The 27,500-nt window shown below is 45.2% G+C and overlaps 1 protein-coding gene and 1 long non-coding RNA gene across 2 annotated transcripts in view; one reads left to right on the top strand and one right to left on the bottom strand.

The window, feature by feature from the left end:
- Nucleotides 1–27,500, bottom strand: part of LOC135093330 (uncharacterized) — a 142,141-nt gene that overhangs the window by 3,395 nt on the left and 111,246 nt on the right. The gene's annotated exons all lie outside the window — the stretch shown is intronic.
- The window catches only part of LOC135093327 (solute carrier family 35 member F1-like), an 85,771-nt gene continuing 69,618 nt past the window's right edge, over nucleotides 11,348–27,500 (top strand). Inside the window, 2 exon segments of the mRNA XM_063992508.1 lie at nucleotides 11,348–11,488; nucleotides 15,492–15,903. Of these exon segments, the coding sequence (XP_063848578.1) occupies nucleotides 15,827–15,903 (77 nt within the window). The 5' untranslated portion in view covers nucleotides 11,348–11,488; nucleotides 15,492–15,826.

Raw genomic sequence — 27,500 nt, 5'->3', positions numbered from 1 at the left:
GAACAACAGGGAAAGAAGGAAGATAAGAAAGAGAAGAAAAAGAGGATAGAAGAGGGATGAAAAACGAGGAGGAGGAGGAGAAGGAGGAGGAGGACGATCATAACCTTAGAAACAAAGTAGGAGGCGTGATGTGGAAAGAAGGGCAAAAGTGAGAGATTGGGACACAAAAAAGACAAGATATGGCCATGGAGAAAGTGACATGATATTAACTAACAGAGAGAGAGAGAGAGAGAGAGAGAGAGAGAGAGAGAGAGAGAGAGAGAGAGAGAGAGAGAGAGAGAGAGAGAGAGAGAGAGCGTTGGCGCCCCACTCAGGATGGCTCCACACACACACACACACACACACACACACACACACACACACAAGGCTTTGGAATGTAGCTGCGTCACAGGGGAAGTCTTGCCGCTATGACTATCTGACCCTCTGTCTGTCTGTCTGTCTGTCTGGGAGTAGGAGGAGGTGGTCGCTTTGGGGAAAAAGAAGAGGGCCACACTAGGAGGGCAGCGTGGCCATTCTGGAGAGGATAACGGTGCACTATAGAAGGGAGACAACCAATTGGAAAGGAGGGATGGACATATTTGGAGGGGATAGAGGGAGGGAGGGAGGTATGGATGTGTGTGGGAGTGAGTGAGTAAGTGAGTGAGTACGAGACAGAGAGAGAGAGAGAGAGAGAGAGAGAGAGAGAGAGAGAGAGAGAGAGAGAGAGAGAGAGAGAGAGAGAGAGAGAGAGAGAGAGAGAGAGAGAGAGAGAGAGGCCATGCTGATCAATAGGATACCCGATAACTTTCTTGACCCCAACACCGCCACCACAACCTCGGCTGTCCTGGCATGTCCTAGGCCGGGGCGGGGCGGGAAGATGGGCGGGGTGAGGTGAAGATGTGGCAAAGGAAAGGAAAAGGGTGGGGGAGGAGGATGATCTGGTGGTAGCGGTGGTGGTGGTGGTGAGGAAAGGTGGAGGGAAGGTGGAGGGTGGAGATAATGAAGGTGTGAAGGTATATGGATGTTGGATTAAGCTTACTGGTGATGACTAGTGATGACTGGTGACGACTGGTAGTGACTGAGTGCTGGCTGGTGGTGATTGGTGGTGACTGGTGGTGACTGGTGATGACGTGGTGATGATTGGTGGGGACTGGTGGTGACTGAAGTGACTGATTGGTGACTTGGGATGATATATGATGATTGGTGAAGACTAGTGGTGACTGGTGATGACTGGTGATGACTGCGAAGGGGTGATGATAGCCTTGTGTGATTGGTGGTGACTGGGCATGACTGGAAAAAACTGAACGTGACAATGAGCAGTGTTGACTCGAGACGCTTCAGAGGTACGAGTGGTAGCTGTTGATGACTGATGACTGAGTGACTGGAGTAGGAACGAGTGGTGATATCAGAGTGGTGATGACTGAGAACATAGTATTACGTAACAAATGATGGCTGATGACTGATGAACTGCTGGTGATGACAATTCGTAACATGTATGTGTGTGTGTGTGTGTGTGTGTGTGTGTGTGTGTGTGTAATGGATCTGCGCCAGGTGAGTCCCTATTAACGTGTTCTTGGTGTGATGACAGAACGTAATTAGCAAAGCTGTGACTAATTTGCATAAGGTAATTAGCAAGCAGGTGTGTATTGAGAGAGAGAGAGAGAGAGAGAGAGAGAGAGAGAGAGAGAGAGAGAGAGAGAGAGAGAGAGAGAGAGAGAGAGAGAGAGAGAGAGAGAGAGAGAGAGAGATATGCGATAAGAGGGGAGAATGAAAAAGAAAGACACCAAGTAGAAATAAAGGAGGGAAAAAATCGAGGAAAAAGAAGGTAAAAGAAGGGAAAAGGAAAATTTATTCATCTTCATAATAAGATAATTACTAATCGAGGAAGAGAAGGAAGAAGAGGAGGAGGAAGAGGAGGAGGAGGAGGAGGAGGAGGAGGAGGAGGAGGAGGAGGAGGAGGAGGAGGAGGAGGAGGTGGAGGAGGAGGAGGAGGAGGAGGTGGCAGTGACGCAGATGGGATATATAATCGAAGCGAGAAAGGAGGAAGGAGGGAAGGAAAGAAGGAAAGAAGGAAGGAAGGAAGGAAGGAAGGAAGGAAGGAAGGAAGGAAGGAAGGAAGGAAGGAAGGAAGGAAGGAAGGAGAAAGAAGGAAATTAATTTAAATAGAAAAAAAAGGAAAAACCAAATGAGTTAGTAATGGAAAGTAGTAATGAAAGATAAAAGGAGGGAATGAAGGAAAACAAGACGTACAGAAGGAAGGAAGGAAGGAAGGAAGGAGAAAAGAAAAGGAAAAGAAGGATAACAAGAAATCCTGTGAAATCATCTCCTTTGCTGTTTTCCTTCATTCTCCTTTTCCTCTTTCCCTTTCTCCTTCCTCCTTATCTCCTCCTGACCTCCTCTTATCTCCATGCCATCTGACGGGTTTTGGATCTAATATTTCTCTCTCTCTCTCTCTCTCTCTCTCTCTCTCTCTCTCTCTCTCTCTCTCTCTCTCTCTCTCTCTCTCTCTCTCTCTCTCTCTCTCTCTCTCTCTCTCTCTCTCTCTCTCTCTCTCTCTCTCTCTCTCTCTCTCTCTCTCTCTCTCTCTCTCTCTCTCTCTCTCTCTCTCTCTCTCTCTCTCTCTCTCTCTCTCTCTCTCTCTCTCTCTCTCTCTCTCTCGTCATTTAGAATCAACAGGTGAGAGAGAGAGAGAGAGAGAGAGAGAGAGAGAGAGAGAGAGAGAGAGAGAGAGAGAGAGAGAGAGAGAGAGAGAGAGAGAGAGAGAGAGAGAGAGAGAGAGAGAGAGAGAGAGAGAGAGAGAGAGAGAGAGAGAGAGAGAGAGAGAGAGAGAGAGAGAGAGAGAGAGAGAGAGAGAGAGAGAGAGAGAGAGAGAGAGAGAGAGAGAGAGAGAGAGAGAGAGAGAGAGAGAGAGAGAGAGAGAGAGAGAGAGAGAGAGAGAGAGAGAGAGAGAGAGAGAGAGAGAGAGAGAGAGAAAGTGGTAAAAGGATACATGCTTACGTTAAAGAGAACACGATATTGATTAGAGAGAGAGAGAGAGAGAGAGAGAGAGAGAGAGAGAGAGAGAGAGAGAGAGAGAGAGAGAGAGAGAGAGAGAGAGAGAGAGAGAGAGAGAGTTCTCTGAAACTCTAATGTATCCTTCCCTCAAGTTTCCAGTTCATGCTCGTCAAAGGCAAAATTTTCTTTTATCTACTTCTTTCTTTTTCTCTCTCTATCTGTGCTGTTCAGAAGTCTTGTGGAGTAAATAATATACAATGAAGAAACTAACCACTGGACTAACTAACAAACTAAAACAAACAAAAAAACATATAAGTAAGTAGATAAGGAAATAAATAATCAAATTAACGAATAGATAAAAAGATATATGGATATATAGATAGACAGATAAATAATGAACTATTTAACTAATTAACGTAATGTGTCTAATGAACTATCTGACTAACTGACTGACTGAATGACTTACTATCTAACTAACTAACTAAATACCTACCTAACTGACAGACTGATTGACTGACCAACGAAGTAACTCACCGATTGGCTGGCTGATTGATTCGTTAATTAACCAACTACCGACATACGGACGGCCTGATTCACTAACTGACTGAGTGACTGATCAACGAACTCCCTAACCTAACCTACCTAACCTAACCTAATCTAATAAGCATCAATAATGAAAAATGGGGGAGAAATAAAATCCTAAAAATGCCACACATTCTAACTCCAGTCTGCGTACTTTCTTTCCTTCCAAATAAAAAACGAGAGAGAGAGAGAGAGAGAGAGAGAGAGAGAGAGAGAGAGAGAGAGAGAGAGAGAGAGAGAGAGAGAGAGAGAGAGAGAAAAAAACATTACTCCTACCAAAAATATTTTCTCTAGATATTGATAGGTCTCTCTCTCTCTCTCTCTCTCTCTCTCTCTCTCTCTCTCTCTCTCTCTCTCTCTCTCTCTCTCTCTCTCTCCTTTAACCCAAAGTGACGTCAATGTGACGCTGAAAGGAAAAAGACAGAAAGAAAATAAAAGAAGAGGGAAAAATTTAATTAAAGAATGTACTTTCACTGTCAAAAGTTGTCAAGCAAATGCTGACAAGAAAAAAGAGAGGTAAAAAAAAAAAATTCCATCAGAGCCAATCAAAATCTATTGTCAGGCAGCGGCCAACCAATCAGAGGAGAGCACGTGGCTACTATGACCAGCGACGTGCGAGTAAGGAGGAAGAGGTGAAGAAGGAGAAGTGGAGGAGGAGGAGGAGGAGGAGGAGGAGGAGGAGGAGGAGGAGGAGGAGGAGGAGGAGGAGGAGGAGGAGGGAGAAGAAATAAAGAAAGAAAAACAGGAGGAAGTGGAAAATTGAACTGATAAAACAATTAATTCCACCTCTTCCAAAATATTTTCTCCAGTTTGTGTTTGACTCTCTCTCTCTCTCTCTCTCTCTCTCTCTCTCTCTCTCTCTCTCTCTCTCTCTCTCTCTCTCTCTCTCTCTCTCTCTCTGGACATATGTTCTAATCTCCGTTTTTCTCCCAGTCCCCTTCCACCTTTCTTCTTATCATCACCATTCCCTCTGCATCTCCATCCTTCATTTCCTCTTCTCTCCTCTTCATGTGTTCCTTTCTTTCCTCTCTCCCTTGTCTCGCTCTCTCTCCTCTCCTCCCTTCCTTATCTCCTCCATCCTTTCATATTTTCCCTGTCCTTGTCATCCGTCCACTGCATCTCTCTCTCTCTCTCTCTCTCTCTCTCTCTCTCTCTCTCTCTCTCTCTCTCTCTCTCTCTCTCTCTCTCTCTCTCTCTCTCTCTCTCTCTCATATTCGCATTGTCTTGTCAGTCTCTGCGTTTTTCCACTTCCTTTTCCAGTGATTTGGTCTTGTCTCTTCCTTGTTCCACTCTTTTTCTCCTACTTTCCCATTTCTCCTTTTCTTTTGCTTCTCTGTCTTATCTCCTCTCCTTTTCCCTATCTCATTTTTTCTCTGTTTATGTACGTGCTTTTTTAGTTTTAGTTTCCTCTTTCCTGTTATTTTTCATTACACTACGCTTTTTTTTTTCTCTCTTCATAATGTATCTTCTTTTTCTTCTCCCTATCTTCTTTTTTTTCCATTTTTATCCTCCCTTCCATTCTTTTCTCTTATTTTTTTCTCATCTTCCTTTACTTTCTCCACATAATCTCTTCCCCTCCTTATTGTTTCCAATAAACATATTTCCACCGCTGTCTGTTTTCTTGTGTTTTTTCCTCTCTATGCTAAAGTTCATTCTTTTTTCCTTCCTTCAACTTCCTGTTCGTCTCCTTTCCACTCCTTTCCCATTTCTACCTTTCCTTTTTACGTTCTCTTTTTTTTTTCCTTGGACGTTTTTCCTCACCAAAGTTTCGGCTGGACAAAGAGGGACCCATTTTCTTTGAAGGCGCCCTCCACTTTATAGGGGTAACTCGTGTTTTAGGTTATAGCCCTTGAGAGAGAGAGAGAGAGAGAGAGAGAGAGAGAGAGAGAGAGAGAGAGAGAGAGAGAGAGAGAGAGAGAGAGATGGCGGGGAAGGTAAAAAAATTTAATGTTGACAGTCCGTTAATAGAGTGATGTGTGTGTGTGTGTGTGTGTGTGTGTGTGTGTGTGTGTGTGTGTGTGTGTGTGTGTGTGTGTGTGTGTGTGTGTGTGTGTATTCTTACTGGATTACTCTTACCTAATTGTATTTACACAAGACAGAGTCAAGTTCGCTGTGTTTAATTTCTTAATACGAATTGTTACATTATGATCCAGGTGTGTGTGTGTGTGTGTGTGTGTGTGTGTGTGTGTGTGTGTGTGTGTGTGTGTGTGTGTGTGTGTGTGTGTGTGTGTGTGAGTTGTGTTGTGTTGTGTGCGTTTTATGTAGGAGGTACACCGGCTAAGGGCAACAAAAATCCAATAAAAAAAAAAGGCCCACTGAGACGTCGGTCCCCGAATAGGGTCCAAAGCGGTGGTCAAAAATTGAAGGATAAGTGTCTTGCAACCTCCCTCATGAAGGAGTTCAAGTCAAAGGAAGGTGAAAATACAGAAGCAGGCAGGGAGTTCCAGAGTTTACCGGAAAAAGGGATGAATGATTGAGAATACTGATTACTTCTTGCAATAAAGAGGTGGGCAGAATAGGGGGTGAGAGAAAGAAGAAAGTCTTGTGCAGCGAGGCCGCGGGAGGAGGGGAGACATACAGTTAGCAAGATCAGAAGAGCAGTTAGCATGAAAATTGCGGTAGAAGAAAGCAAGAGATGCAACACTGCGGCGATGAGAAAGAGGCTGAAGACAGAGGAGAGGAGTTGATGAGACGAAAAGCTTTTGATTCCACCCTGTCTAGAAGAGCGGTATGAGTGGAAACCCCTCATACATGTGAAGTATACTCCATACATGGACGGATAAGGCCCTTGTACAGAGTTAGCAGCTGGAGGGGTGAGAAGAACTGGCAGAGACGTCTCAGAACGCCTAACTTCACAGAAGTTGTTTTAGCTAGAAATGAGATGTGAAGTTTCCAGTTTAGATTATAAGTAAAGGACAGACCGAGGATGTTCAGTGTAGAAGAAGGGATTATTGTCTGAAAGGTTGTGTCGAGTTGATAGATGGAGGAATTGAGTTTTTGAGGCATTGAACAATACTAAGTTTGCTCTGCCCTAATCAGAAATTTTAGAGAGATCAGAAGTCTGTGGCTTCTCTGCGTGAACTGTTTACTTCCTGAAGGGTTGGACGTTTACGAAAAGACGTGAAAAACTGCAGGGTGGTATCATCAACGTAGGAGTGGATAGAACGAGAAGTTTGATTTAGAAGATCATTGATGAATGATAGGAAGAGAGCGGGTGACAGGACAGAACCCTGAGGAACACCATTGTTAATAGATTTAGAAGAAGAGAGGCCGTGTACCACAGAAGCAATAGAACGGTCAGAAAGGAAACTTGAGACGAAATTACAGAGAAAAAGATAGAAGCCGTAGGAGGATAGTTTGGAAATCAAAGCTTTGTGCCAGACTCTATCAAAAGCTTTCGATATGTCTAAGGAAACAGCAAAAGTTTCACCAAAATTTCTAAAAGAGGATGACCAAGAGTCAGTAAGGAAAGCCAGAAGATCACCAGTAGAGCGGCCTTGACGGAACCCATACTGGCGATCAGTATTGTGAAATGATAAATGTTTTAAGAATCTTCCTGCTGAGGATAGATTCAAGAACTTTAGATAGGCAGGAAATTAAAGCAAAAGGACGGTAGTTTGAGGAATTAGAACGGTCACCCTTTTTAGGAACAGGCTAAATGTAGGCAAACTTCTAGCAAGAAGGAAAGGTGGATGTTGACAGACAGAGTTGAAAGAGTTTGACTAGGTAAGGTACAAGCACGGAGGCACAGTTTCGGAGAACAATAGATGGGACCCCATCAGGTCCATAAGCCTTCCGAGGGTTTAGGCCAGCGAGGGCATGTGTGTGTGTGTGTGTGTGTGTGTGTGTGTGTGTGTGTGTGTGTGTGTGTGTGTGTGTGTGTGTGTGTGTGTGTGTGTGTGTGTGTGTGTGTGTGTGTGTGTGTGTGTGTCCGTCCTCCCTGACCACAGCTGCCTGACTCCTGCATGACACATGGCCAACACGGGGGAAGGGGAATGGGAAGAGGACAATAAAAAAAACATAAGGGGAAGGAAAAGGGAAGGGGAGGGAAGGGGAGGCGAAGGGAAGAAGAGGATTAAAGGAGGGGGAGAAGAAAGACACCTTCCCAACACCTCACCTCACTCACGCCCCTGTAAAGCAAGACTATTCTTCCATTCCTCAATCCTTCACTTCTCCATTAATCTTTCTCCTCCTCCTCCTCCTCCTCTTCCTCCTCCCAAGTGTTCCCCTCAGACACTCTCACGCGGCATATTTTGGGCCTTTTCAATTATAGTTTTGGCCATTTATATCCCGCCTCGACCTTCTCAGTTCCTTTAAATCTTGTCCCACCACACGTCGTCGTCTCTCTCTCTCTCTCTCTCTCTCTCTCTCTCTCTCTCTCTCTCTCTCTCTCTCTCTCTCTCTCTCTCTCTCTCTCTCTCTCTCTCTCTCTCTCTCTTTATATCCCTATTCGCCTCATCTTCCTGTTATCCTTGTTCTTTCTCTTTTATTCTCCTTGTTTCTCTTCCCACTTTATTTTCTCACATTTCCTCTTCATTTTCTTATTGGATCTTCCTTCTTCTGTCCTTATCTACCGTCCCTTTACTCTCTCTCTCTCTCTCTCTCTCTCTCTCTCTCTCTCTCTCTCTCTCTCTCTCTCTCTCTCTCTCTCTCTCTCTCTCTCTCTCTCTCAGGCTCGGCTTTCTCAATGCACCACTTCAGCACCTCCTCTCCCGCCCTTCGCAACACTATCCCCACCTCATCATTACTCTTCCCTTCCCTTCCTCCCCTCCTCCTCCTCTTTCTCCTTTCCTCCTTTACTCCTCTTCTCCTCCTCTCCTCTTCTGTTTTCCTCTCCTTTTTTCGTCCTCTTTCTTTCTCCTTCTCCCCTTTCCTCTTCCGCTTGATTCTCGCCTCCTCTTCCTCCTTTCCTTCTCCTTTTGATTCTTTCCTCTCTCTCTCTCTCTCTCTCTTTCCCTTCTTTTCTTCTTCCCTCCTTTCTTTCCTCTTCACCCTCTTGATTCTTCCAATTTTCTCCTTTCTTCTTTTTTTCTCCTCTTTCTTCTTCCCTCATTTCCTTTTTCTCTACCTCCTTTCCTACTCATCTTCCTAGTCTTCCTTTCTTTCCTTCTCCTTTTCGCTCCCCGTCCCCTATTTTCCTTTTCTTTCCATCATATGCTTCCCTTCCTTTTTTTAATCATTTGCCTTTTCCTTTTATTCTTTCCTCCTCCTCCTCCTCCTCTTCCTCCTTTTTTTCTATTTCACTACTCCGAAACAACCTAACCTAACCTAACCTAGCCTAACCTAACCTAAGCTACATTTCTTATCTTAAATTAGATAATGTACGAAGCTTATCAGTCACAACCAGCCTCGTCAAGACCTGCATATCCGCGCTTATGCTGTTTTCCTCTCCTCTTTTTTCCTTCTTCTCTTTTTCCTCCTCTTCTCTTCCGTTCCTGTCCAGTCACCACCTAATCCTCACTCCTTTCTCTCTCATCTACTTCCCCTTTCATCTCATATTAGTCTCATTTTTGTTCTTTTTTTTTTCCTTTATCCCTTGCAATCTTTCTCCTAAGCACCCCGCCCCGCCCCGTCTCGCCCGGCTCCGCCCCGCCCAGCCCGCCCCTCCATACACTTCACCCCAACACTTGTTCGGGTGTAATTAATCAAATGGCACTCGTTCATCAATCACCTGAATTGCACGAAGAGGAAGAGAAGGAGGAAGAAGAGGAGGAGGAGGAGGAGGAGGAGGAGGAGGAGGAGGAAGAGGAGGAGGAGGAGGAGGAGGAGGAGGAGGAGGAGGAGGAGGAGGAAGAGGAGGAGGAGGAGGAGGAGGAGGAGAGAAAAAAAGGTGATAGCGCTAATGAAGAAAATGAATAAAAAATGAAGCTGATGAAATAGAAGAAGTGCACAGAAGAGGAAAGGAGGAGGAGGAGGAGGAGGAGGAGGAGGAGGAGGAGGAGGAGGAGGAGGAGGAGGAGGAGGAGGAGAAGAAGATGAGAAAAAGAAGTGATTGTGCTAATGAAAGAGGGATAAGAAAAATCAGTAAGAAAAAGATTTGATGAAAAGGAAAAGAACATACATAGAAGACTGGACGAGGAGGAGGAGGAGGAGGAGGAGGAGGAGGAGGAGGAGGAGGAGGAGGAGGAGGAGGAGGAGGAGGAGGAGAAGACAGATCTGTGAGAGTACCAAAGCTCAGTACTCTCTTTCCTTTCACTTTACCCAATAAACAAAGGGGAACCTCTCTCTCTCTCTCTCTCTCTCTCTCTCTCTCTCTCTCTCTCTCTCTCTCTCTCTCTCTCTCTCTCTCTCTCTTTTAAACACAAGATGTTGATTCCAAGTTAAGAGGAAGATGAAACTTTGAAAAGAAAAAAAGAAGCAGAAAAACGAAACGAAATGAATAGAAACCAAAACAAACAAACAAACGCGTGAAAGAAAAAACACATCAAAACCAACAAGAACAAATAACCACACACACACACACACACACACACACACACACACACACACACACACACACACACACACACACACACACACATCTCAACTCACAAAACATTAGAAAAGAAAAACCAAAGGGAAAGAGAGAAAAAAACGTCTCTCTATCCACCTCCCTACCACCACCACCACCACCACCACCAGCACCGACAGACCACGAAACACAAACACAGAAAACGGAATCTTCTTCAAGAGCTGCAAAATATCTGGGAATGACTAATATAAACAGACAGGGTGACGCTGATTCGGCCTGATGGATTGAAAGAGGCGAGAGGGACGGGAGGAGGAGGAACACAGGAGGAAGGAGAGGCGGAGGCGGTGCTCTTGAGATGGGAAAGAGAGAGACAGGAGGAGGAAAGGGAAGGTAATGAAAGGCGAGGAGATGCAAAGACACGATGGAGAAGATAATTTTGGACATATGGGGGAGAAGTGTTACGAGACTTGCTCTTTGGTTATGTCTTGGTTGATATAACTCCAAAGGGAAGATGTGGGTACGTGGAGGAGGTGTGGGTGGGAGTGGGAGTGCTAAGACTCTCCTTCGGGGGAAACACAAAGGGGGCGCGGAGTAGCGAAGAGGGGAATGAAGGAAAAGTGCAAGATATATGGGAGAGAATACGAGATTAGGAGCAGGACGAAGAGGAGAAGGAAGAGACAGAGGAGGAGGATAAGTAGGGTTAAATCGTGATAAATATAGCGTAAAGTGAGATATGGAGATAGTGCAGAGGGAAAAGAGTACGAATGAGAGTAGGTGGAAAGAGGAAAGCGAGGAGAGAGAGAGAGAGAGAGAGAGAGAGAGAGAGAGAGAGAGAGAGAGAGAGAGAGAGAGAGAGAGAGAGAGAGAGAGAGAGTAATGGAAGGAAAACACAAGTATGAAAGAGCTGGAATAGACAGGAGGAAGAAGGAAAAAAATAAAAAGATAATAGATGAGGTAAGGACACGAGAAGGAGAAATAACAGGAATGGAGCAAACAGAGGAAATTGGAAGAATGTTGGAGAGAGACAGACAGACGTGTGGATGGATTGTAGGAGAGAGAGAGAGAGAGAGAGAGAGAGAGAGAGAGAGAGAGAGAGAGAGAGAGAGAGAGAGAGAGAGAGAGACTGGAGAGTGGGCGAGAAGCATGGCGCAGGTGCAGGCTGAGGCAGGCATCGGGGCCGCCCCTAGCCGCCACTCGCCGCCTCCTCCCCGGGGCCTGTGCTGCTCCACTACTCACTCCCGCGCTGGTCACGCTCGCCTCGCTCCCCGCGTCCCCTCACACTCCAGACCTCCCCAGAGCTTCCAGACTACACATCAATCCCTGAAGTCTCGAGCCGCGGCACGCACGCCGCCCCGTCTGGCTGGAGTCGCGGCCAAGAGGGAGGGAGATAAGGGGAAGAGGAAAGAGAGGAGTTGGTCTGTTAGTGTGTGTATTGTTTCGTGTCTCCAGTGTGCGTCTCGCCCCACCACTCGGCTCTCCCATGTAAGGAAGCACGCACATGCACACACTCACACAATGGAGGTCATTCCGTTATGTGTGTGTGTGTGTGTGTGTGTGTGTGTGTGTGTGTGTGTGTGTGTGTGTGTGTGTGTGTGTGTGTGTGTGTGTGTGTGTGTAACAGGAGTGTCATCGTTTGATCTACCAGTACTACCACTACCACCAACACCGCCGCCTCTACCGGCACCACCACTACCACCCCCAATACCACCACCATCACTGCCCCTTGTTGCTGCCGCGCGTAAACCTGATCGATACATAAACTATACCATTATATCCCTTTCTCTCTCTCTCTCTCTCTCTCTCTCTCTCTCTCTCTCTCTCTCTCTCTCACGGTGGTAGTGATCGTGGTGGTGGTGGCGGCGGAGGTTGGATGCTGTGTGTGTGAGGGAGAGAGAGAGAGAGAGAGAGAGAGAGAGAGAGAGAGAGAGAGAGAGAGAGAGAGAGAGAGAGAGAGAGAGAGAGAGGAAGGTCAAGTGCACGATAGAAGTGTGTGTGTGTGTGTGTGTGTGTGTGTGTGTGTGTGTGTGTGTGTGTGTGTGTGTGTGTGTGTGTGTGTGTGTGTGTGTGTGTGTGTGTGTGTGTGTGTGTGTGTGTGTGTGTGTGTGTGTGTATGTGAGCGCGTGTCTGTATTGGGGATAAAAGCAAATGGATTGGTCAGTGAGGAGGGAATATTCATGTGCAAGAGAGAGAGAGAGAGAGAGAGAGAGAGAGAGAGAGAGAGAGAGAGAGAGAGAGAGAGAGAGAGAGAGAGAGAGAGAGAGAGAGAGTCAACAGGTGTGCAGGTCACAGGTGAGGGTTGCATTTTGTCGCCCTTTTGCCTGTTTGTTTATTTTTGGCCACACCACCACCACCACCACCACCACTACCACCACCACCACCGCCACCGCCACCACTATCACCATTACAGCTAGCAAACAACCGCAATTTTTTCACCATTATATCTAATTAATTTCATTCCACAGATAATAATGATTGTAGCAGCAGCAGCAGCAGTAGTAGTAGTAGTAGTAGTAGTAGTAGTCGCAGTTGTTGTAGTGTTAGCTGTAGTGGTAACAGTATTACTACTACTATTATTATTATTATTATTATTAGTAGTAGTAGTAGTAGTAGTAGTAGTCATAGAACCACTACCAACATCTTTAGCATCATCACCACCATTACTATATCATCACCATTTCCTTATAATCACCATCACCACCATCGACAGGACAGTAACACGAACTACAACCAGCACTACCTCCACAACCATCATCACCATCACTACCCTCGCCACCATCAGTACCACCATTACTAACCACCACTATTAATAGCACAATTGTAAGACATATAACTATCAACATAATATACCAGTGGACCAACACGTGGAAGTCTCAGGATAATACATACCTCTGTCCACTTATCGTCCTTATCTAAAAAATCTGCGTAGTCTTACTTAAAAAAAAAAAAAAAAAAAAAAACTTCCTATTGACTGTACCAGCTGGGTCCGTTCGAATCATCTACCAAACCTTTTCTAAGAACCAGTTGTTTCACGTACTTTTTTCATGTCCAATTAAATGAAGCTTGAAGACATTACATCATCATCACCAGTTGCCGTTACTACTACTACTGCCACTACCACTACCGCCGCTACTACTACAAATGCAGACACCACCACCACCACCACCATCATCACCACCACGACCACCACCATCACCATCACCACCGCCAATTACAATTACCACACCCAGCTATCTCATTAACATGCGTTAAGCTCCATTGGTGACAGAACATTCTCCTCTCTCTCTCTCTCTCTCTCTCTCTCTCTCTCTCTCTCTCTCTCTCTCTCTCTCTCTCTCTCTCTCTCTCTCTCTCTCTCTCTCATTACTACATTATGCACCGGGACAAAGAAACTGGTGGCTTTCTCATTACGCTCACATTCATCTGCCTTTTTTTTTTCCCCTCCCCCTCCTTCCCTTTCCTCATCTCTCTTTCTCTCTTATCCACAGAAGTGACGGGCCACCACCCACTCACCCAAACACTCATTCCTTCACCCACTCACTCACTCACTCAGTCCTTTCCTTTCCTTTCCCCAACTGTAACTGAGGCAAATGTTGACTAATCTCTCCACTCCTTCTTCTTCTGTTGGCATTCATGGCTGTGTACTCTTGTGGTGGTTGGTGGTCGTGGTGGTGGTGATGTTGGCTGGTGGTGGTGGTAAAGGTGGTAGTGGTGTTTGTGAGTGAGATTGGTTGTGTGATCGTAAAATTTGAAGGTGTTGCAAGGAGTGGTTGTGTGTGTGTGTGTGTGTGTGTGTGTGTGTGTGTGTGTGTGTGTGTGTGTGTGTGTGTGTGTGTGTGTGTGTGTGTGTGTGTGTGTGTGTGTGTGTGTGTGTGTGTGTGTGTGAGAGAGAGAGAGAGAGAGAGAGAGAGAGAGAGAGAGAGAGAGAGAGAGAGAGAGAGAGAGAGAGAGAGAGAGAGAGAGAGAGAGAGAGAATATGAAGATACATAGAGCCAGACCCACAAGCCTTATGGCCTCAGTTGGAAAGTTAGTCTTTAGTATTGCCTCAGAGAGAGAGAGAGAGAGAGAGAGAGAGAGAGAGAGAGAGAGAGAGAGAGAGAGAGAGAGAGAGAGAGAGAGAGAGAGAGAGAGAGAGAGAGAGAGAGAGAGAGAGAGAGAGAGAGAGAGAGAGAGAGAGAGAGAAATATGCAGGCATGACTATGCTGCATGCGATTTATCACCCTGGCGACGAGTATGTGCAGAGAGAGAGAGAGAGAGAGAGAGAGAGAGAGAGAGAGAGAGAGAGAGAGAGAGAGAGAGAGAGAGAGAGAGAGAGAGAGAGAGAGAGAGAGAGAGAGAGAGAGATTTTAGGGAATATTACAATAATGAGAGAAGTAAGGAAAGAAAAAATGTCTTAGGGGAGAGAAAAGCTTTGTACAATCCAGAGAGAGAGAGAGAGAGAGAGAGAGAGAGAGAGAGAGAGAGAGAGAGAGAGAGAGAGAGAGAGAGAGAGAGAGAGAGAGAGAGAGAGAGAGAGAGAGAGAGAGAGAGAGAGAGAGAGAGAGAGAGGCCTGAGGAAATGTAGATAAGGACAGTTCTAAGAGAGAGAGAGAGAGAGAGAGAGAGAGAGAGAGAGAGAGAGAGAGAGAGAGAGAGAGAGAGAGAGAGAGAGAGAGAGAGAGAGAGAGAGAGAGAGAGAAATTCTGTTACCCTGAGGGGGAGAGAGAGAGAGAGAGAGAGAGAGAGAGAGAGAGAGAGAGAGAGAGAGAGAGAGAGAGAGAGAGAGAGAGAGAGAGAGAGAGAGAGAGAGAGAGAGAGAGAGAGAGAGAGAGAGAGAGAGAGAGAGAGCATTTCAGATGGGAGGGGGAGGGTTGGGGTGGAAAAGGAAGGGAAGGGAGCTTTTGTGGGAGCTGGACCAAACCTGGTGTGATGTTGTGCATATTGAGCCGCTGAGAGAGAGAGAGAGAGAGAGAGAGAGAGAGAGAGAGAGAGAGAGAGAGAGAGAGAGAGAGAGAGAGAGAGAGAGAGAGAGAGAGAGAGAGAGAGAGAGAGAGAGAGAGAGAGAGAGAGAGAGAGAGAGAGAGAGAGTGGGTTGAATGAATGGAAACGAAACGAAAAGCAATTAAACATGAAGGAAAGGAAAAATTATGTGTGTGTGTGTGTGTGTGTGTGTGTGTGTGTGTGTGTGTGTGTGTGTGTGTGTGTGTGTGTGTGTGTGTGTGTGTGTGTGTGTGTGTGTGTGTGTGTGTGTGTTTGTGAATATACGTACGTAGAAGGGGCAAATTGATAAAAAAGAGAAAGAAAAATTTGAGAAATGAAAAAGAGTGACTGTAGGAATGGAAACTGGAGCAAAAACATCAGAGAGAGAGAGAGAGAGAGAGAGAGAGAGAGAGAGAGAGAGAGAGAGAGAGAGAGAGAGAGAGAGAGAGAGAGAGAGAGACGATGTATAACCCTCTCTCCCACCTGATTTCCGCCTCTCATCTTAAAATCCCACACGTTACCTAATTAGCGGTGGGCGGCACACGTCATCACCTGGAGGAGGAGGAGGAGGAACTAGCCCTGTGTGACTCGCTCGTGACCTGTGACCCCAGTATAGTGAAAGACAAATCATTACACTGACAATAAGAACTAACCCTTTACAAGCAAACCGTATTGCTGTAACTGATACTTGAGTGACTGGTAAAAGATTTCTGCCACATTGCACTTCTAAGCATCGTCAGTAGTTGCGTGAGGTAGTGGTGGTGGTGTGTGCACTGTGGAGGAAGGAAGGAGTGTCATAGCTAGAAGGAGTGTCTGTCTCTAACCTTTGCCGCCCAGACTCGACTCCCACCCCAGAGCAGCATTATGAACAAACCCAAGGCCATCGTCATCTCTGCCGGCAATGCCAAGACAGAAGATCGATCATGTCTGGGAACGTGCAGGTGTGTGAGTGTGAGTGTGTGTGTGTGTGTGTGTGTGTGTGTGTGTGTGTGTGTGTGTGTGTGTGTGTGTGTGTGTGTGTGTGTGTGTGTGTGTGTTTTTCTCTCTTTAATATTGAGTTTGTATGTAAATGATTGTGTGTGTTTGTTTGAGTGTGTGTCTGCCTGTCTGTCTGTCTTTATAATCACTTGTCAGTGTTTTCTGTATCTGTCCCTTTGTTTGCCTGCCAGCCTGCCTGTCTGTTTGTCACTTCCATTAGTCTCTGTCTGTTATTGCCTGACTTGTCTCTCTCTGCACGCCACGCGCTCCTCAGAATAACGCGCGCACACACACACACACACACACACACACACACACACACACACACACACACACACACACACACACACATTCCTACCCTACCCCAGTAACCAAGCAATTTCCACCTCCGCTACCCCCTCGTTTCTCATTAACGCAGACCTTAATCTCTCTCTCTCTCTCTCTCTCTCTCTCTCTCTCTCTCTCTCTCTCTCTCTCTCTCTCTCTCTCTCTCTCTCTCTCTTTGTCCTGTATGTCTATCTGTTTGTCTGTATGCTTGTTTTGTCTAAATGTCTGTATAAATGTCTGTTTATCCTAATGTCAGTCTTTATGTTTGTCAATTTGCTTGTCTGTTTGCCTGGCTGCCTGTTTCTCTCTCTCTCTCTCTCTCTCTCTCTCTCTCTCTCTCTCTCTCTCTCTCTCTCTCTCTCTCTCTCTCTCTCTCTCTCTCTCTCTCTCTCTCTCTCTCTCTCTCTCTCTCTCTCATTAAATCTTTCGCTCTCCACGTCTACACTTTTCTCCTCCAATCGGCCTCATCCCACACACTTCAGGAGCCTCTAAGCATCCCGCCCTCTCAGCCTCCCAACTCTTCAAGCTCACGTAAACCTTTCAGCCTTTCCCTCTCAGCCCTTCTGCACCTCTCCTCCTCCTCCTCCTCCCCACCACCGGCACCTGCACTTTGGAAAGGGGGTACTAATTAGCAGGCGTTCTCGGGGCCGCGACATAGGTATACCCGCAGTGACTCACCTGCCTAATTAGGGAGCTGGCGGGCCCTACACATATTTACCTGTGTCAAGGCGCTGGTTGAGGGCAGGAGGCGGCAGCGGCAAGTACGGTTTTGGGGATGTATGTCACTGGATTTTATGACAGGTTATTTATTTATTTTATTTTTTTTTTTTTTCCGTGAGATTTTGGGCAGTTAGTGTGGATTTTCTTGTGTGTATCTGTCTGTCTGTGTGTGTGTGTGTGTGTGTGTGTGTGTATTTGCCAGCCTGTTTAGTGTTCCTCCTTTACTTTTACTTTACTTTTATTCTCTCCCTGCCTTTCCCTCTCGTACTAAATAACGCTTCTATATATACTTTATCCCTATCTTCTTCATTCACTCTCATTTTTCAAGTCCAGGCCCCGGTTCACCTTTAGGGTTCTCGTTATTCTGGAGGGCACTAGTGGCAGTCTCTGGCCTCGTTGGAGATGGAAGGGATGGGAAGGGAAGGGAAGGTGTGTTCGTGGCGGCATATCTTGAAGGATACGCCGCCCCCTGTTGGTCCACTCGAGTCGTCATCGAAGGCAGAGGGTCTGGGAGTGACTGATCTGACGCCACTTACAGACACCTCAAAACTCGTCACCACCACTCAGATTTACACGCGGACGTAAATAAGTGAATGTATTACACGTAAATGTAACATAACTTGCTTTCCTACATAGTTTCGTGCTTTCATATTAATTCATTTACATTCTGGATTTAATTATATTCCATTTAGAGTCTTATTTCCGCCTGGGCCGGGTCCCTGCAGGTGAGCCAGCTAATTAAGGTGCACAGGTGTACTACAACTCCCTCTTGTCCTCCTCCTCCTCCTCCTCCTCCTCCTCCTCCTCCTCCTCCTCCTCCTCCTCCTCCTCCTGCTCTTCCTTCTTTTCCTCCTTGTCCACTTCCTTTACGTGCTTCCATTCGTGTTTCTGGTCTCATATATAATTTCTTCTTCCATTTATTCCGTTTGTCTTCTATGACACACACACACACACACACACACACACACACACACACACACACACACACACACACACACACACACACACACACACACACACACACAACTCTCACTCACAAATTGACGCTACATACAAAATTCATTCCATCACCAAAATATCCTTTAAGAAGTTTTTGCCTCTCCTTTATCACCCTGATCTCCACCTCCCTCCCTTCCCCTCCCTTCCCTAACCCTCTCTCTCCTTCCCTTACCTCACCTTCTCTCCCCCGTTCCCTTCTTTCTGCTGCAGGGCGGCGGTGACCAAATTGTCCAGGAGGCAGGAAAGATTTATATCAATCAGCTCTTTTCTCCCTAACACCATCCATCTTTATATTCTCTCTCTCTCTCTCTCTCTCTCTCTCTCTCTCTCTCTCTCTCTCTCTCTCTCTCTCTCTCTCTCTCTCTCTCTCTCTCTCTCTCTCTCTCTCTCTCTCTCTCTCTCTCTCTCTCTCTCTCTCTCTCTCTCTCTCTCTCTCTCTCTCTCTCTCTCTCTCTCTCTCTCTCTCTCTCTCTCTCTAAGCCCCTCCCGCACCACTTGCCTTTCTCTTTCCATTATTTTAATTCCTCCTTCGCTTCCTCTTATTCCTCCCCGTCCTATATTTTCCCCTTCTCATTCCCTTGTTTCTCACTAGTTCTGTTCCCTTCCATGCAACCCTTTCCCTTTTCTTTCATGTTCCTTTTTTTCCCTCTCAATTTTTTGTTACTACGTGTGTTTTCCACTTCTATCCCATCTCCCTTTGTGCCTCCCTTCCTCCCTTAGTTTCCCTCTTTCATTACGTCTCTCTCTCTCTCTCTCTCTCTCTCTCTCTCTCTCTCTCTCTCTCTCTCTCTCTCTCTCTCTCTCTCTCTCTCTCTCTCTCTCTCTCTCTCTCTCTCTCTCACACATTGACTCATTCCTTCCTTGCCTCCTTCCCTTCGCCGCCATCACTCCCCCCACCCCTAAAAACTTTCATGAAAGATAAAACTTGTATTGTCTGCGCCTGACCTTCCCGGGGCCGCCGCCAGTCTGACCAAAGCTCCTGTGATACTCTGACAATCCCCGAGGACCTCCTGATGCAGCCTCATGCTCTCCGCCACCTCGCAATGCCCCCTGACATCTGCCAACCTACCTACAGCACTTCTTGATGTGAAGAACTTTTCCTGGTGATTCGTCCCTTTTTCTGGTAAACTCTGGAACTCCCTGCCTACTTCTGTATTTCCTTCTTCCTATGACTTGAACTCTTTCAGGAGGGAGGTTTCAAGATATTTATCCGCCAATTTTGGATGATTTTTTTTTTCCTTTTCTTTAGGGATTGGCATCTCAGTGGGCCTTTCCCTTGTTTTTTTTTCATTTGTTTATTTATTTACTTATTTATTTATTATTGCCTGTCCCCCTCCTACATAATGAAATAAAAGTTTATTCCTTTTATACTCTATTGAGGGCTTCCTTGATGCGAGGGTTGATGTTGGTTTATAGGTCACTCTTTATAAGCATTCTCTTCCTCTGCCTCACTAATGTTCATCCTTTCTCTGTCTTTGTTGTGAGACTTGCTTTTGAAATATGGGTCTCTCTTTCTCTGTCGCCCTCAATATTGTTTATTCCTTTTTCTTTTAATTCTTTACAACACTTTTTTTTTATTTTGCCGTGCTGGTAACCATTTTATCTTTATTCATCCTTGTTTTCTTCTTTCTTCTTCTATTTCATTCGTCTTCTTGTCCTATTTCGTCTTCATTTAGTTTTGTTACGTTACAACAGTTTTTTTGTTAGGAGGACTTTATTTTCTTACTGTTCTTTCACTCATGATAAGTAATCTCCCTCTCACTCACTACTGCTCAACTCTTCCCCACAGTCTAACTATCCTGAACCGTCTTCCCAATCACGTATGTTCTCACTTTCGGTACTGTTTTAATGATCGTTCACTCACAAGCATTTAGTCCCACCCTCCCACTCTCATTTTTTCCTCTCATCCTTCATTCAACTTTTCCTCACATATCCTGCCCCGTCTCACCCCTCTATCCCTCCCGTCCATCCCCTATCTTGCCCAGCTTTCTTTATCACCTCCCAGCTCTTGCTCACACATACTAACTATAGCCCCCTTCTCTCACACACCCGAGCCCTCTATCTATATATCTCTCCCTCACACACGTGCACACAAGCCTGAGTTTTCTATTTTTCACTTACATGCGCACACTTGCATCTCAAACCTCTCTTTCTTTAACACACACACACACACACACACACACACACACACACACACACACATATATATACATACGCCAACTCTCTTCTGCCCCCCCACCTACCTACCTACCTTCATACCTTCCTACCTACCAGATCTCCACTTGCACCCATCTTTCCTCTTCGTACTCACACCCCTTGACCCACTTCCCACTTTAACCCTTACCCCCAGCATCAGCCCACCCCACCCTGGAGGCTCCCCGACCACTTTTATTCTCCTCAAACGGAAACGCTTAGTTAAATTTCCCATGAGAATCTCCACCAATAATTTTGTCCTGGGGCTTCTGGGGCGGATAGAGGGATGAGAAGGGAGAACGAGAGCGAGAGAGCGAGAGAGAGAGAGAGAGAGAGAGAGAGAGAGAGAGAGAGAGAGAGAGAGAGAGAGAGAGAGAGAGAGAGAGAGAGAGAGAGAGAGAGAGAGAGAGAGAGAGAGAGAGAGAGAGAGAGAGGGTGGGGGATGGGGGGAGACGGGAAAATATGAAGGATAAGGAATAAGGAATTGCATTTTTTTTTTTTTAGCCATTGTATATTATGTGATGCAAAAGTTTGGAGATATTGCAACGAGAGTCTGTTGTGTTACATGGAAACATTCTTGGAATGCTGTGGTGGTGGTAGTGCTGTTGTTGTTGTTGTTGTTGTTGTTGTTGTTATTGTTGTTGTTGTTGTTGTTGTTGTTGTTATTGTTGTTGTTGTTGTTATTGTTGTTGGTTGTGGTGGTGGTGGTGGTGGTGGTGGTGGTGGTGGTGATGGTGGTAGTGATGGAGTTTCGTACTAGTATTTTTTATGTAAGAGGGGGCACTGGCCTGGAGCCTGGAGCCCCTTGAAAGAATTCACGTCATAGGTACGGAAAAACTCAGTATAGCGATGAAATTGTGGTTTTTACTACGATGGTGGTACTGAGCTTATGTTGGTAATGGTGATAGTGTGTGTGTGTGTGTGTGTGTGTGTGTGTGTGTGTGTGTGTGTGTGTGTGTGTGTGTGTGTGTGTGTGTGTGTGTGTGTGTGTGTGTGTGTGTGTGTGTGTGTGTGTGTGTAAGAGCCTAGGAGTGTGTATACGTGTTTGTTAGAAGAGAACATGTGTGGGGGCGACGTGGAGGCGTGTGTAGGTGTGTGTGTTTAGGGGATGTGGGTGTGGGAAGGAGTGTCTGATGTGGTGGGGGCAGCCACAGGTGTGTGGGTGTAGTGTGTGGGCGTGGTGGGGGAGCGGGCGCGCTGGGGTGATGTGTGTGGGAGTGTGTGCCGAGGGTTAAGGGTTAAGGCGGGATGTGGGCGTGGTGGGGGTCTGTGTCGGAGGGGAAGGGGGTGTGGGGGCGCGTGTCAATGTGGGCGTGTGTGGGAGACATTTTTACAGGTGTGTGTTGGATGTTTCGCTTTAAGGTATTCAAGAACAACCCTTATGACGTCACTACTTCCACCACTACTAATACCACCACCACCACCACCACTATCATCTCCACCACCACCACTCCTAATACCATCACTACCATTACCACTACAAGTATTATCATAAACACAACTACTATTCACACTACCATTACTATCACTACGACCACCACTACTATCAGCGCTATCACCTTTATTACAACCATCACCATAACCACCACCACTACCACCACTACCATCGCTACTACCACCCAAAATCATCTTCCAAATCAATGTTCCTTTCACACACACACACACACACACACACACACACACACACACACACACACACACACACACACACACACACACGCGCGCACACAGAGGACAGACAATCTTGTCCTCTGGCGTCAAAAAATTGGTCGAATCTTAATTAAAGGGGCGAAATATGTCTCCGATAAGATGCAGGAAAGGAGAGAGAGAGAGAGAGAGAGAGAGAGAGAGAGAGAGAGAGAGAGAGAGAGAGAGAGAGAGAGAGAGAGAGAGAGAGAGAGAAAAGGCAAGGGAGGCTGGAGAAGGAAGGGAGAGGGAGAGGGCAATGATGTTGATGTTAATGGCGGAAACTGTGGTTGATTTGGTGCACGTTTAAAGGGAAATGCTGGTGGTGGTGGTGGTGGTGGAGGTGGAGGTGGTGGGTACAGCAGAGATGATGGGCGCTGCTGTTGTTGTTGACGGTAAGAAAGGGAAGTAGTAGTAATAGAAATAATAGTAGTAGTAGTAGTAGTAGTAGTAGTAGTAGTAGTAGTAGTAGTAGTAGTAATGTAGGTAAATATGGTCCAGTCCTTACCCTTACCAGTGACTTACGAACGCGCACACGCACGCACGCACGCACGCACGCACGGACGCACGCACACACACACACACACACACACACACACACACACACACACACACACACACACACACATGAACGGCAAAATAGGCGTTCGTGGCAGCCGGAAATATGATGGTGATGACGGAGAGAGAGAGAGAGAGAGAGAGAGAGAGAGAGAGAGAGAGAGAGAGAGAGAGAGAGAGAGAGAGAGAGAGAGAGAGAGAGAGAGAGAGAGAGAGAAACAAAAGAAAAAAAAACATTGTGTCACTGGACTGATATTTGCATAAAGAAAAATTTGACACCAGAATAACTCAGAAAAATGATCGCTGCCTCCGATAACTTTCGCCAATTCGTATCTTGTCAGGGAAAATGAAAAAAAAGAAAAGATAAAAAAGAAAAATAAAGTGAGAGAGAGAGAGAGAGAGAGAGAGAGAGAGAGAGAGAGAGAGAGAGAGAGAGAGAGAGAGAGAGAGAGAGAGAGAGAGAGAACGAAAAAAGAGAAAAAAAAACTTATCGAAGCTTTTCTAAGAAGAATTTTCCTCCAAACTCTATCTATTGGAAACTTAGCAGTTATCTATCATAGTCTGTCTTTTTTTACGAATGTGTCGAAAGTTGTGAGTTATCTGCGCGACGGCTTATCTCCATCTCTTGCTAATATCCTCGCTTGCCGGTTTGTGTGGTGCGATTCTGATGCGACGCGAGGCAACGTACCCCACTGATAGAGAGTTATATAGGTAGATAGATATAAATTGATAAATAGATAGAGAGACAGATAAACAGATAGATGGATGGATAGATAAACAGGCTGAGACAGAGAGATAGATAGATAAATAGATAGATAGATAGATAGATCAATAAATATGTAAGTAAACAGACACACACACACACACACACACACAGACACACACACACACACACACAAATAGACAGACAGGTAGGCAAATGGATCCTTTATTGAAGAGAGTTTTAGTAGAATGATGAAATGTGCATCGTGTAATGACTCTCTCTCTCTCTCTCTCTCTCTCTCTCTCTCTCTCTCTCTCTCTCTCTCTCTCTCTCTCTCTCTCTCTCTCTCTCTCTCTCTCTCTCATCGACTCCCCGGCATGTTTACCTATTTTTGAAGAGGATAAATATGGGAGAATCGTGTTGGCTCATCTCAATATATTGCTTCATGACTGAGTTACGGCGGGGGAGACGCAGCAGCTGTGCCACGGTGATGAATCTGTATCGGGATTAGCTAAAGAAATATGGGGCGGATGAGCGGCGTAAACTTCCTTCTTATTTACTCGCGCTCCCAAGAAGGATGAGGCATTTGGGTGACTAAGTTTATTCTCCTCACCTTTTTTGTAGTTTTTATATTACTTTTTCTCCTCTATCTGTATATATAACACTGAGTCATTAATCATTTACCCTTAAAAATATGATGTTTAAAAGACTTCCATATTCTTCCCTTGATTTTAACTACTTTCCTCTAACAATACAGCAGTCATTATTCATTCACCTTTAAAAAGCACGATATTTGGGAGACGATCTTTTCTTACCCTTAATTTCATTGCTTTCCTCCAGGAATGTATATTACTCATTCTCCCTTAAAAGTTAGATATTGAAGAAACTAAGTTTTCTTACCTTTATTCCCTTATCTTCATCGCTCTTTTCTAAGAATGTAACATTGAAGCATTATATATTTACTTCTAGAAATTATAAGGTAATAGGAAGACAAGTTTACTCTTTCTTTGCCTTTATTTGAAACGTTTTTTTTTTTTTTTTTTTTTTCTGAGTACAGACAGCACTGAGGCGTTACCCATTCACCATTAAAAAGTCAAGGTATTTGGAAGACTATATGTAAACCCTTTTCAGTCACTGCTCTAGCTATCAATGCATATGTGGTGATAGAAAAATGCACTAAACTCGTACTTATATCTGCATAAATTTACGGGATTTAGAAAGGTTCTATGTGTGTGTATGTGTGTGTATATGCGTACTAACTTGTTCTTTCTACATTAGTAAGTCACGTGGCTTTGTTTGGCCCCGGCTTGTCGCCCAAATGTTGTGATTTCGATTCTGACTCTTTGCGGCTTCTCAGCGGGAGAGACAGCACTTTCTCTTAATTATAATCGGTACTCTCCACTTCTACATATCTCTCACTAGTCTTCCCCTACATTCTCTCTTTAACCTTTCCCTCAATATATCCTCCAAACATTTCCTCCTCTACATCCCCTTTACAAATTTTCCACTAGTTCCCCTCTGCAGTCTTTCCCTCCATCCTCTCTTTACTCTTCCCCACCAGTGTATCCTCCCAACACTTCCTTCTCTACATCCCCTTTACAAATGTTCCACTTCCCTTCCCTAGTCTTCCCCTTCATCCTCTCTTTAACCTTCCCCATCACTAGATCCTCCCAACACTTCCTTCTCTACCTCCCCTCCACAAACGTCCCCCTCTTATCCTTATAGACCTCGTTAATGCTGTGGCCTCAGAACAAATCCGGTATCCAAAATGTCTCCTAGATACGTGTGAGGCTTAAATGTAGACGAAGGGGAGCAGTAGTAGCAGTGGAAGTGGCAGTAGTAGTGGTAGGCATCGATACGTAAGTGTATTTGGGTGTGTGTGTGTGTGGTTGTAACGTTACCCTCTTACCCTAACTGCTTTCTGGATACGTATGGAACTTAATTTAGGCGGGAGGAACACCAGCGGTAATAGGAGTGGTAATAGTGGTGGCGGTGGTGGTGGAGAAGGTGGTGGTGGTGGTGGTCGGTGATATGTGTGAGTAGGGTTGTGTATGTGATTGGAATGTAATGTTACCCTCTTACCTTCCCTTCTGGAACAGTGGGAATCTAATGTAGTGCAAGTAGTAATGGCGGTAGTGCTCGTCAGCATATACCCATTTACACCTGCATTCCCTGTCGATCTTAATGGAGGTGGTGACAAGTCTTAGGCGACGCTTTGGTGTGGTAATGCGAGGGGGAGATTGAGATGGAGATGGAGAGGTGGACTTGAAGGGGAGATGCTGAGTATGGGAGTAACAACACAGCATGGGATGGGCAGGAATAATTGGAGAAGACTTGTATATGGTGTCACCTTGAGAAGTGGTGGAAGAGAAGAAGAAGAAGAAGAAGAAGAAGAAGAAGAAGAAGAAGAAGAAGAAGAAGAAGAAGAAGAAGAAGAAGAAGAAGCAGAAGAAGAAAAAGAAGAAGTGGTGCTGGTGGAGAAGAAGGAAGAGAGAACAAATAAAAGAAGAGAATGAGGACAAGAACTAGAATAAAAAACAACAAAAGAACAAGAAAACATGGCGAATAAAAAGAAGAAGAAGAACGAATAAAAACAAGAAAAAGAAGAAGAAGAAGAAGAAGAAGAAGAAGAAGAAGAAGAAGAAGAAGAAGAAGAAGAAGAAGAAGAAGAAGAAGAAGAAGAAGAAGAAGAAGAAGAAGAAGAAGAAGAAGAAAAAGAAGAAGAAACAACAACTACAAGAAGAAGAAGAACAACAACAACAACAACAACAACAACAACAACAACGAAACCACCACCATCACCACCACAACCACCATCACCGCCACCAGCAGGAGAGGGCAATGCGTGCGTACACAGGATGGCATCAGCTGTCGTTGATAAGACTTGGCATAAACGCGCCTTTATTGGATGAGCTTCTTGCGATCACGACAGTCCTTGCTGCTCTACCTACCCACCCTTGATACCCGTCTTGCCTTTACTTAAAGTGGTGAGCCGGTTCTTATTTCTCACTACGGTTGGGAAGAGGGGGAGTGGGGTGTTCCTTTGACCGGGTTTTTTTTTTATCGTATTAAGCTCATGAGGAAGTGTGTGTGGGTGCTTTGTAGTGAACACCGCCTCGTGATTGCGTTTGGTTGGTTTATCAGTTATTGTTGTTACTTTCTTCTTATTTTCGTTTCTATTTTTTTCTTTCTTTCTCTTCGTCTTCGTTTTTTTTTTATTTTAATCTTCTTTGACTTTTTCTCCTTTTCCTATGTTTCTTCTTTTTTTCATCGTCATCATCATCATCATCATCATCACCTTCTTCTTCTTCTTCTTCTTCTTCTTCTTCTTCTTCTTCTTCTTCTTCTTCTTCTTCTTCTTCTTCTTCTTCTTCTTCTTCTTCTTCTTCTTCTTCTTCTTCTTCTTCCTTCTCCTCCACCTCCTCCTACCCCTCCTCCTCCTCCTTTACGCGCATAAATATAAATACCGAATGCAAAAAAAAAAAAAAAAAAAGAAAAACACGTCACGGAAACAACTGAAAACATATATAGAAAATTAAATAAAAAAAAAACAACAACAAAAACTACTAGTAATCTCCGCAACATCTTTCAAAATAATCTTCCTCTTGCTCCTCTTCCTCCACCTCCTCCATCCTTCCACTTACGTATCTGCCACCTTAGTGATATCTTTTTTCTCTCCCCTCTCCTCCCCTCTCCTCTCCTTTCCTCTCCTCATCTTTGCCGTGAATCTTCTAATGGCTGAAACTTGCCCCGATAATGCTTCGTTGACACCCTTGGGCCCAGCGAGGGAGAAAATATATAGGAAAAAAAAACGAAAGAAAGAGAAACATTATAGCTGATTCAACATAGATTCTTTTCATGCTAAGTTCTGCTCGTCAGGGAAAACGCGAGTGTGGAGGAATTAGTATTTTGAAAGAGGTGTTGGTTAATCGTCTTTACTTTTTTTCTTCGGAATGTAAAATTATTTCTTAGTACAAGTAGGAAATGAAAGAAGAGGAGGAGGAAGAGGAGGAAGAGGGAGAGCAGAACGAGGTGAATGAGCACGAGGAGGAGGAGGAGTAGGAGGAGGTTAAGGAGAAAGAGAAAGAGAAGGAGGACGACGAAGGAGAGAGACAAGGTGGAGGGCGCAGTAGAAAAGGGGCGAAAGGAGGAGGAAGAGGAAGAGGCATAAGAGGACACAGTAGTCGGACTCTCTTACTATAATTTTGGAAACAGAAAGTTAAGCAAGGTGGTTCCTCTCAAAGTTTCTCTCTCTCTCTCTCTCTCTCTCTCTCTCTCTCTCTCTCTCTCTCTCTCTCTCTCTCTCTCTCTCTCTCTCTCTCTCTCTCTCTCTCTCTCTCTCTTTCAATTTTCCCTCTTACCCAAACATTTCTC

Source organism: Scylla paramamosain, chromosome 3 (assembly GCF_035594125.1).
Source record: "Scylla paramamosain isolate STU-SP2022 chromosome 3, ASM3559412v1, whole genome shotgun sequence".
NCBI lineage: Eukaryota > Metazoa > Arthropoda > Malacostraca > Decapoda > Portunidae > Scylla > Scylla paramamosain.
This window is presented reverse-complemented; position numbering and strand designations above follow the sequence as displayed.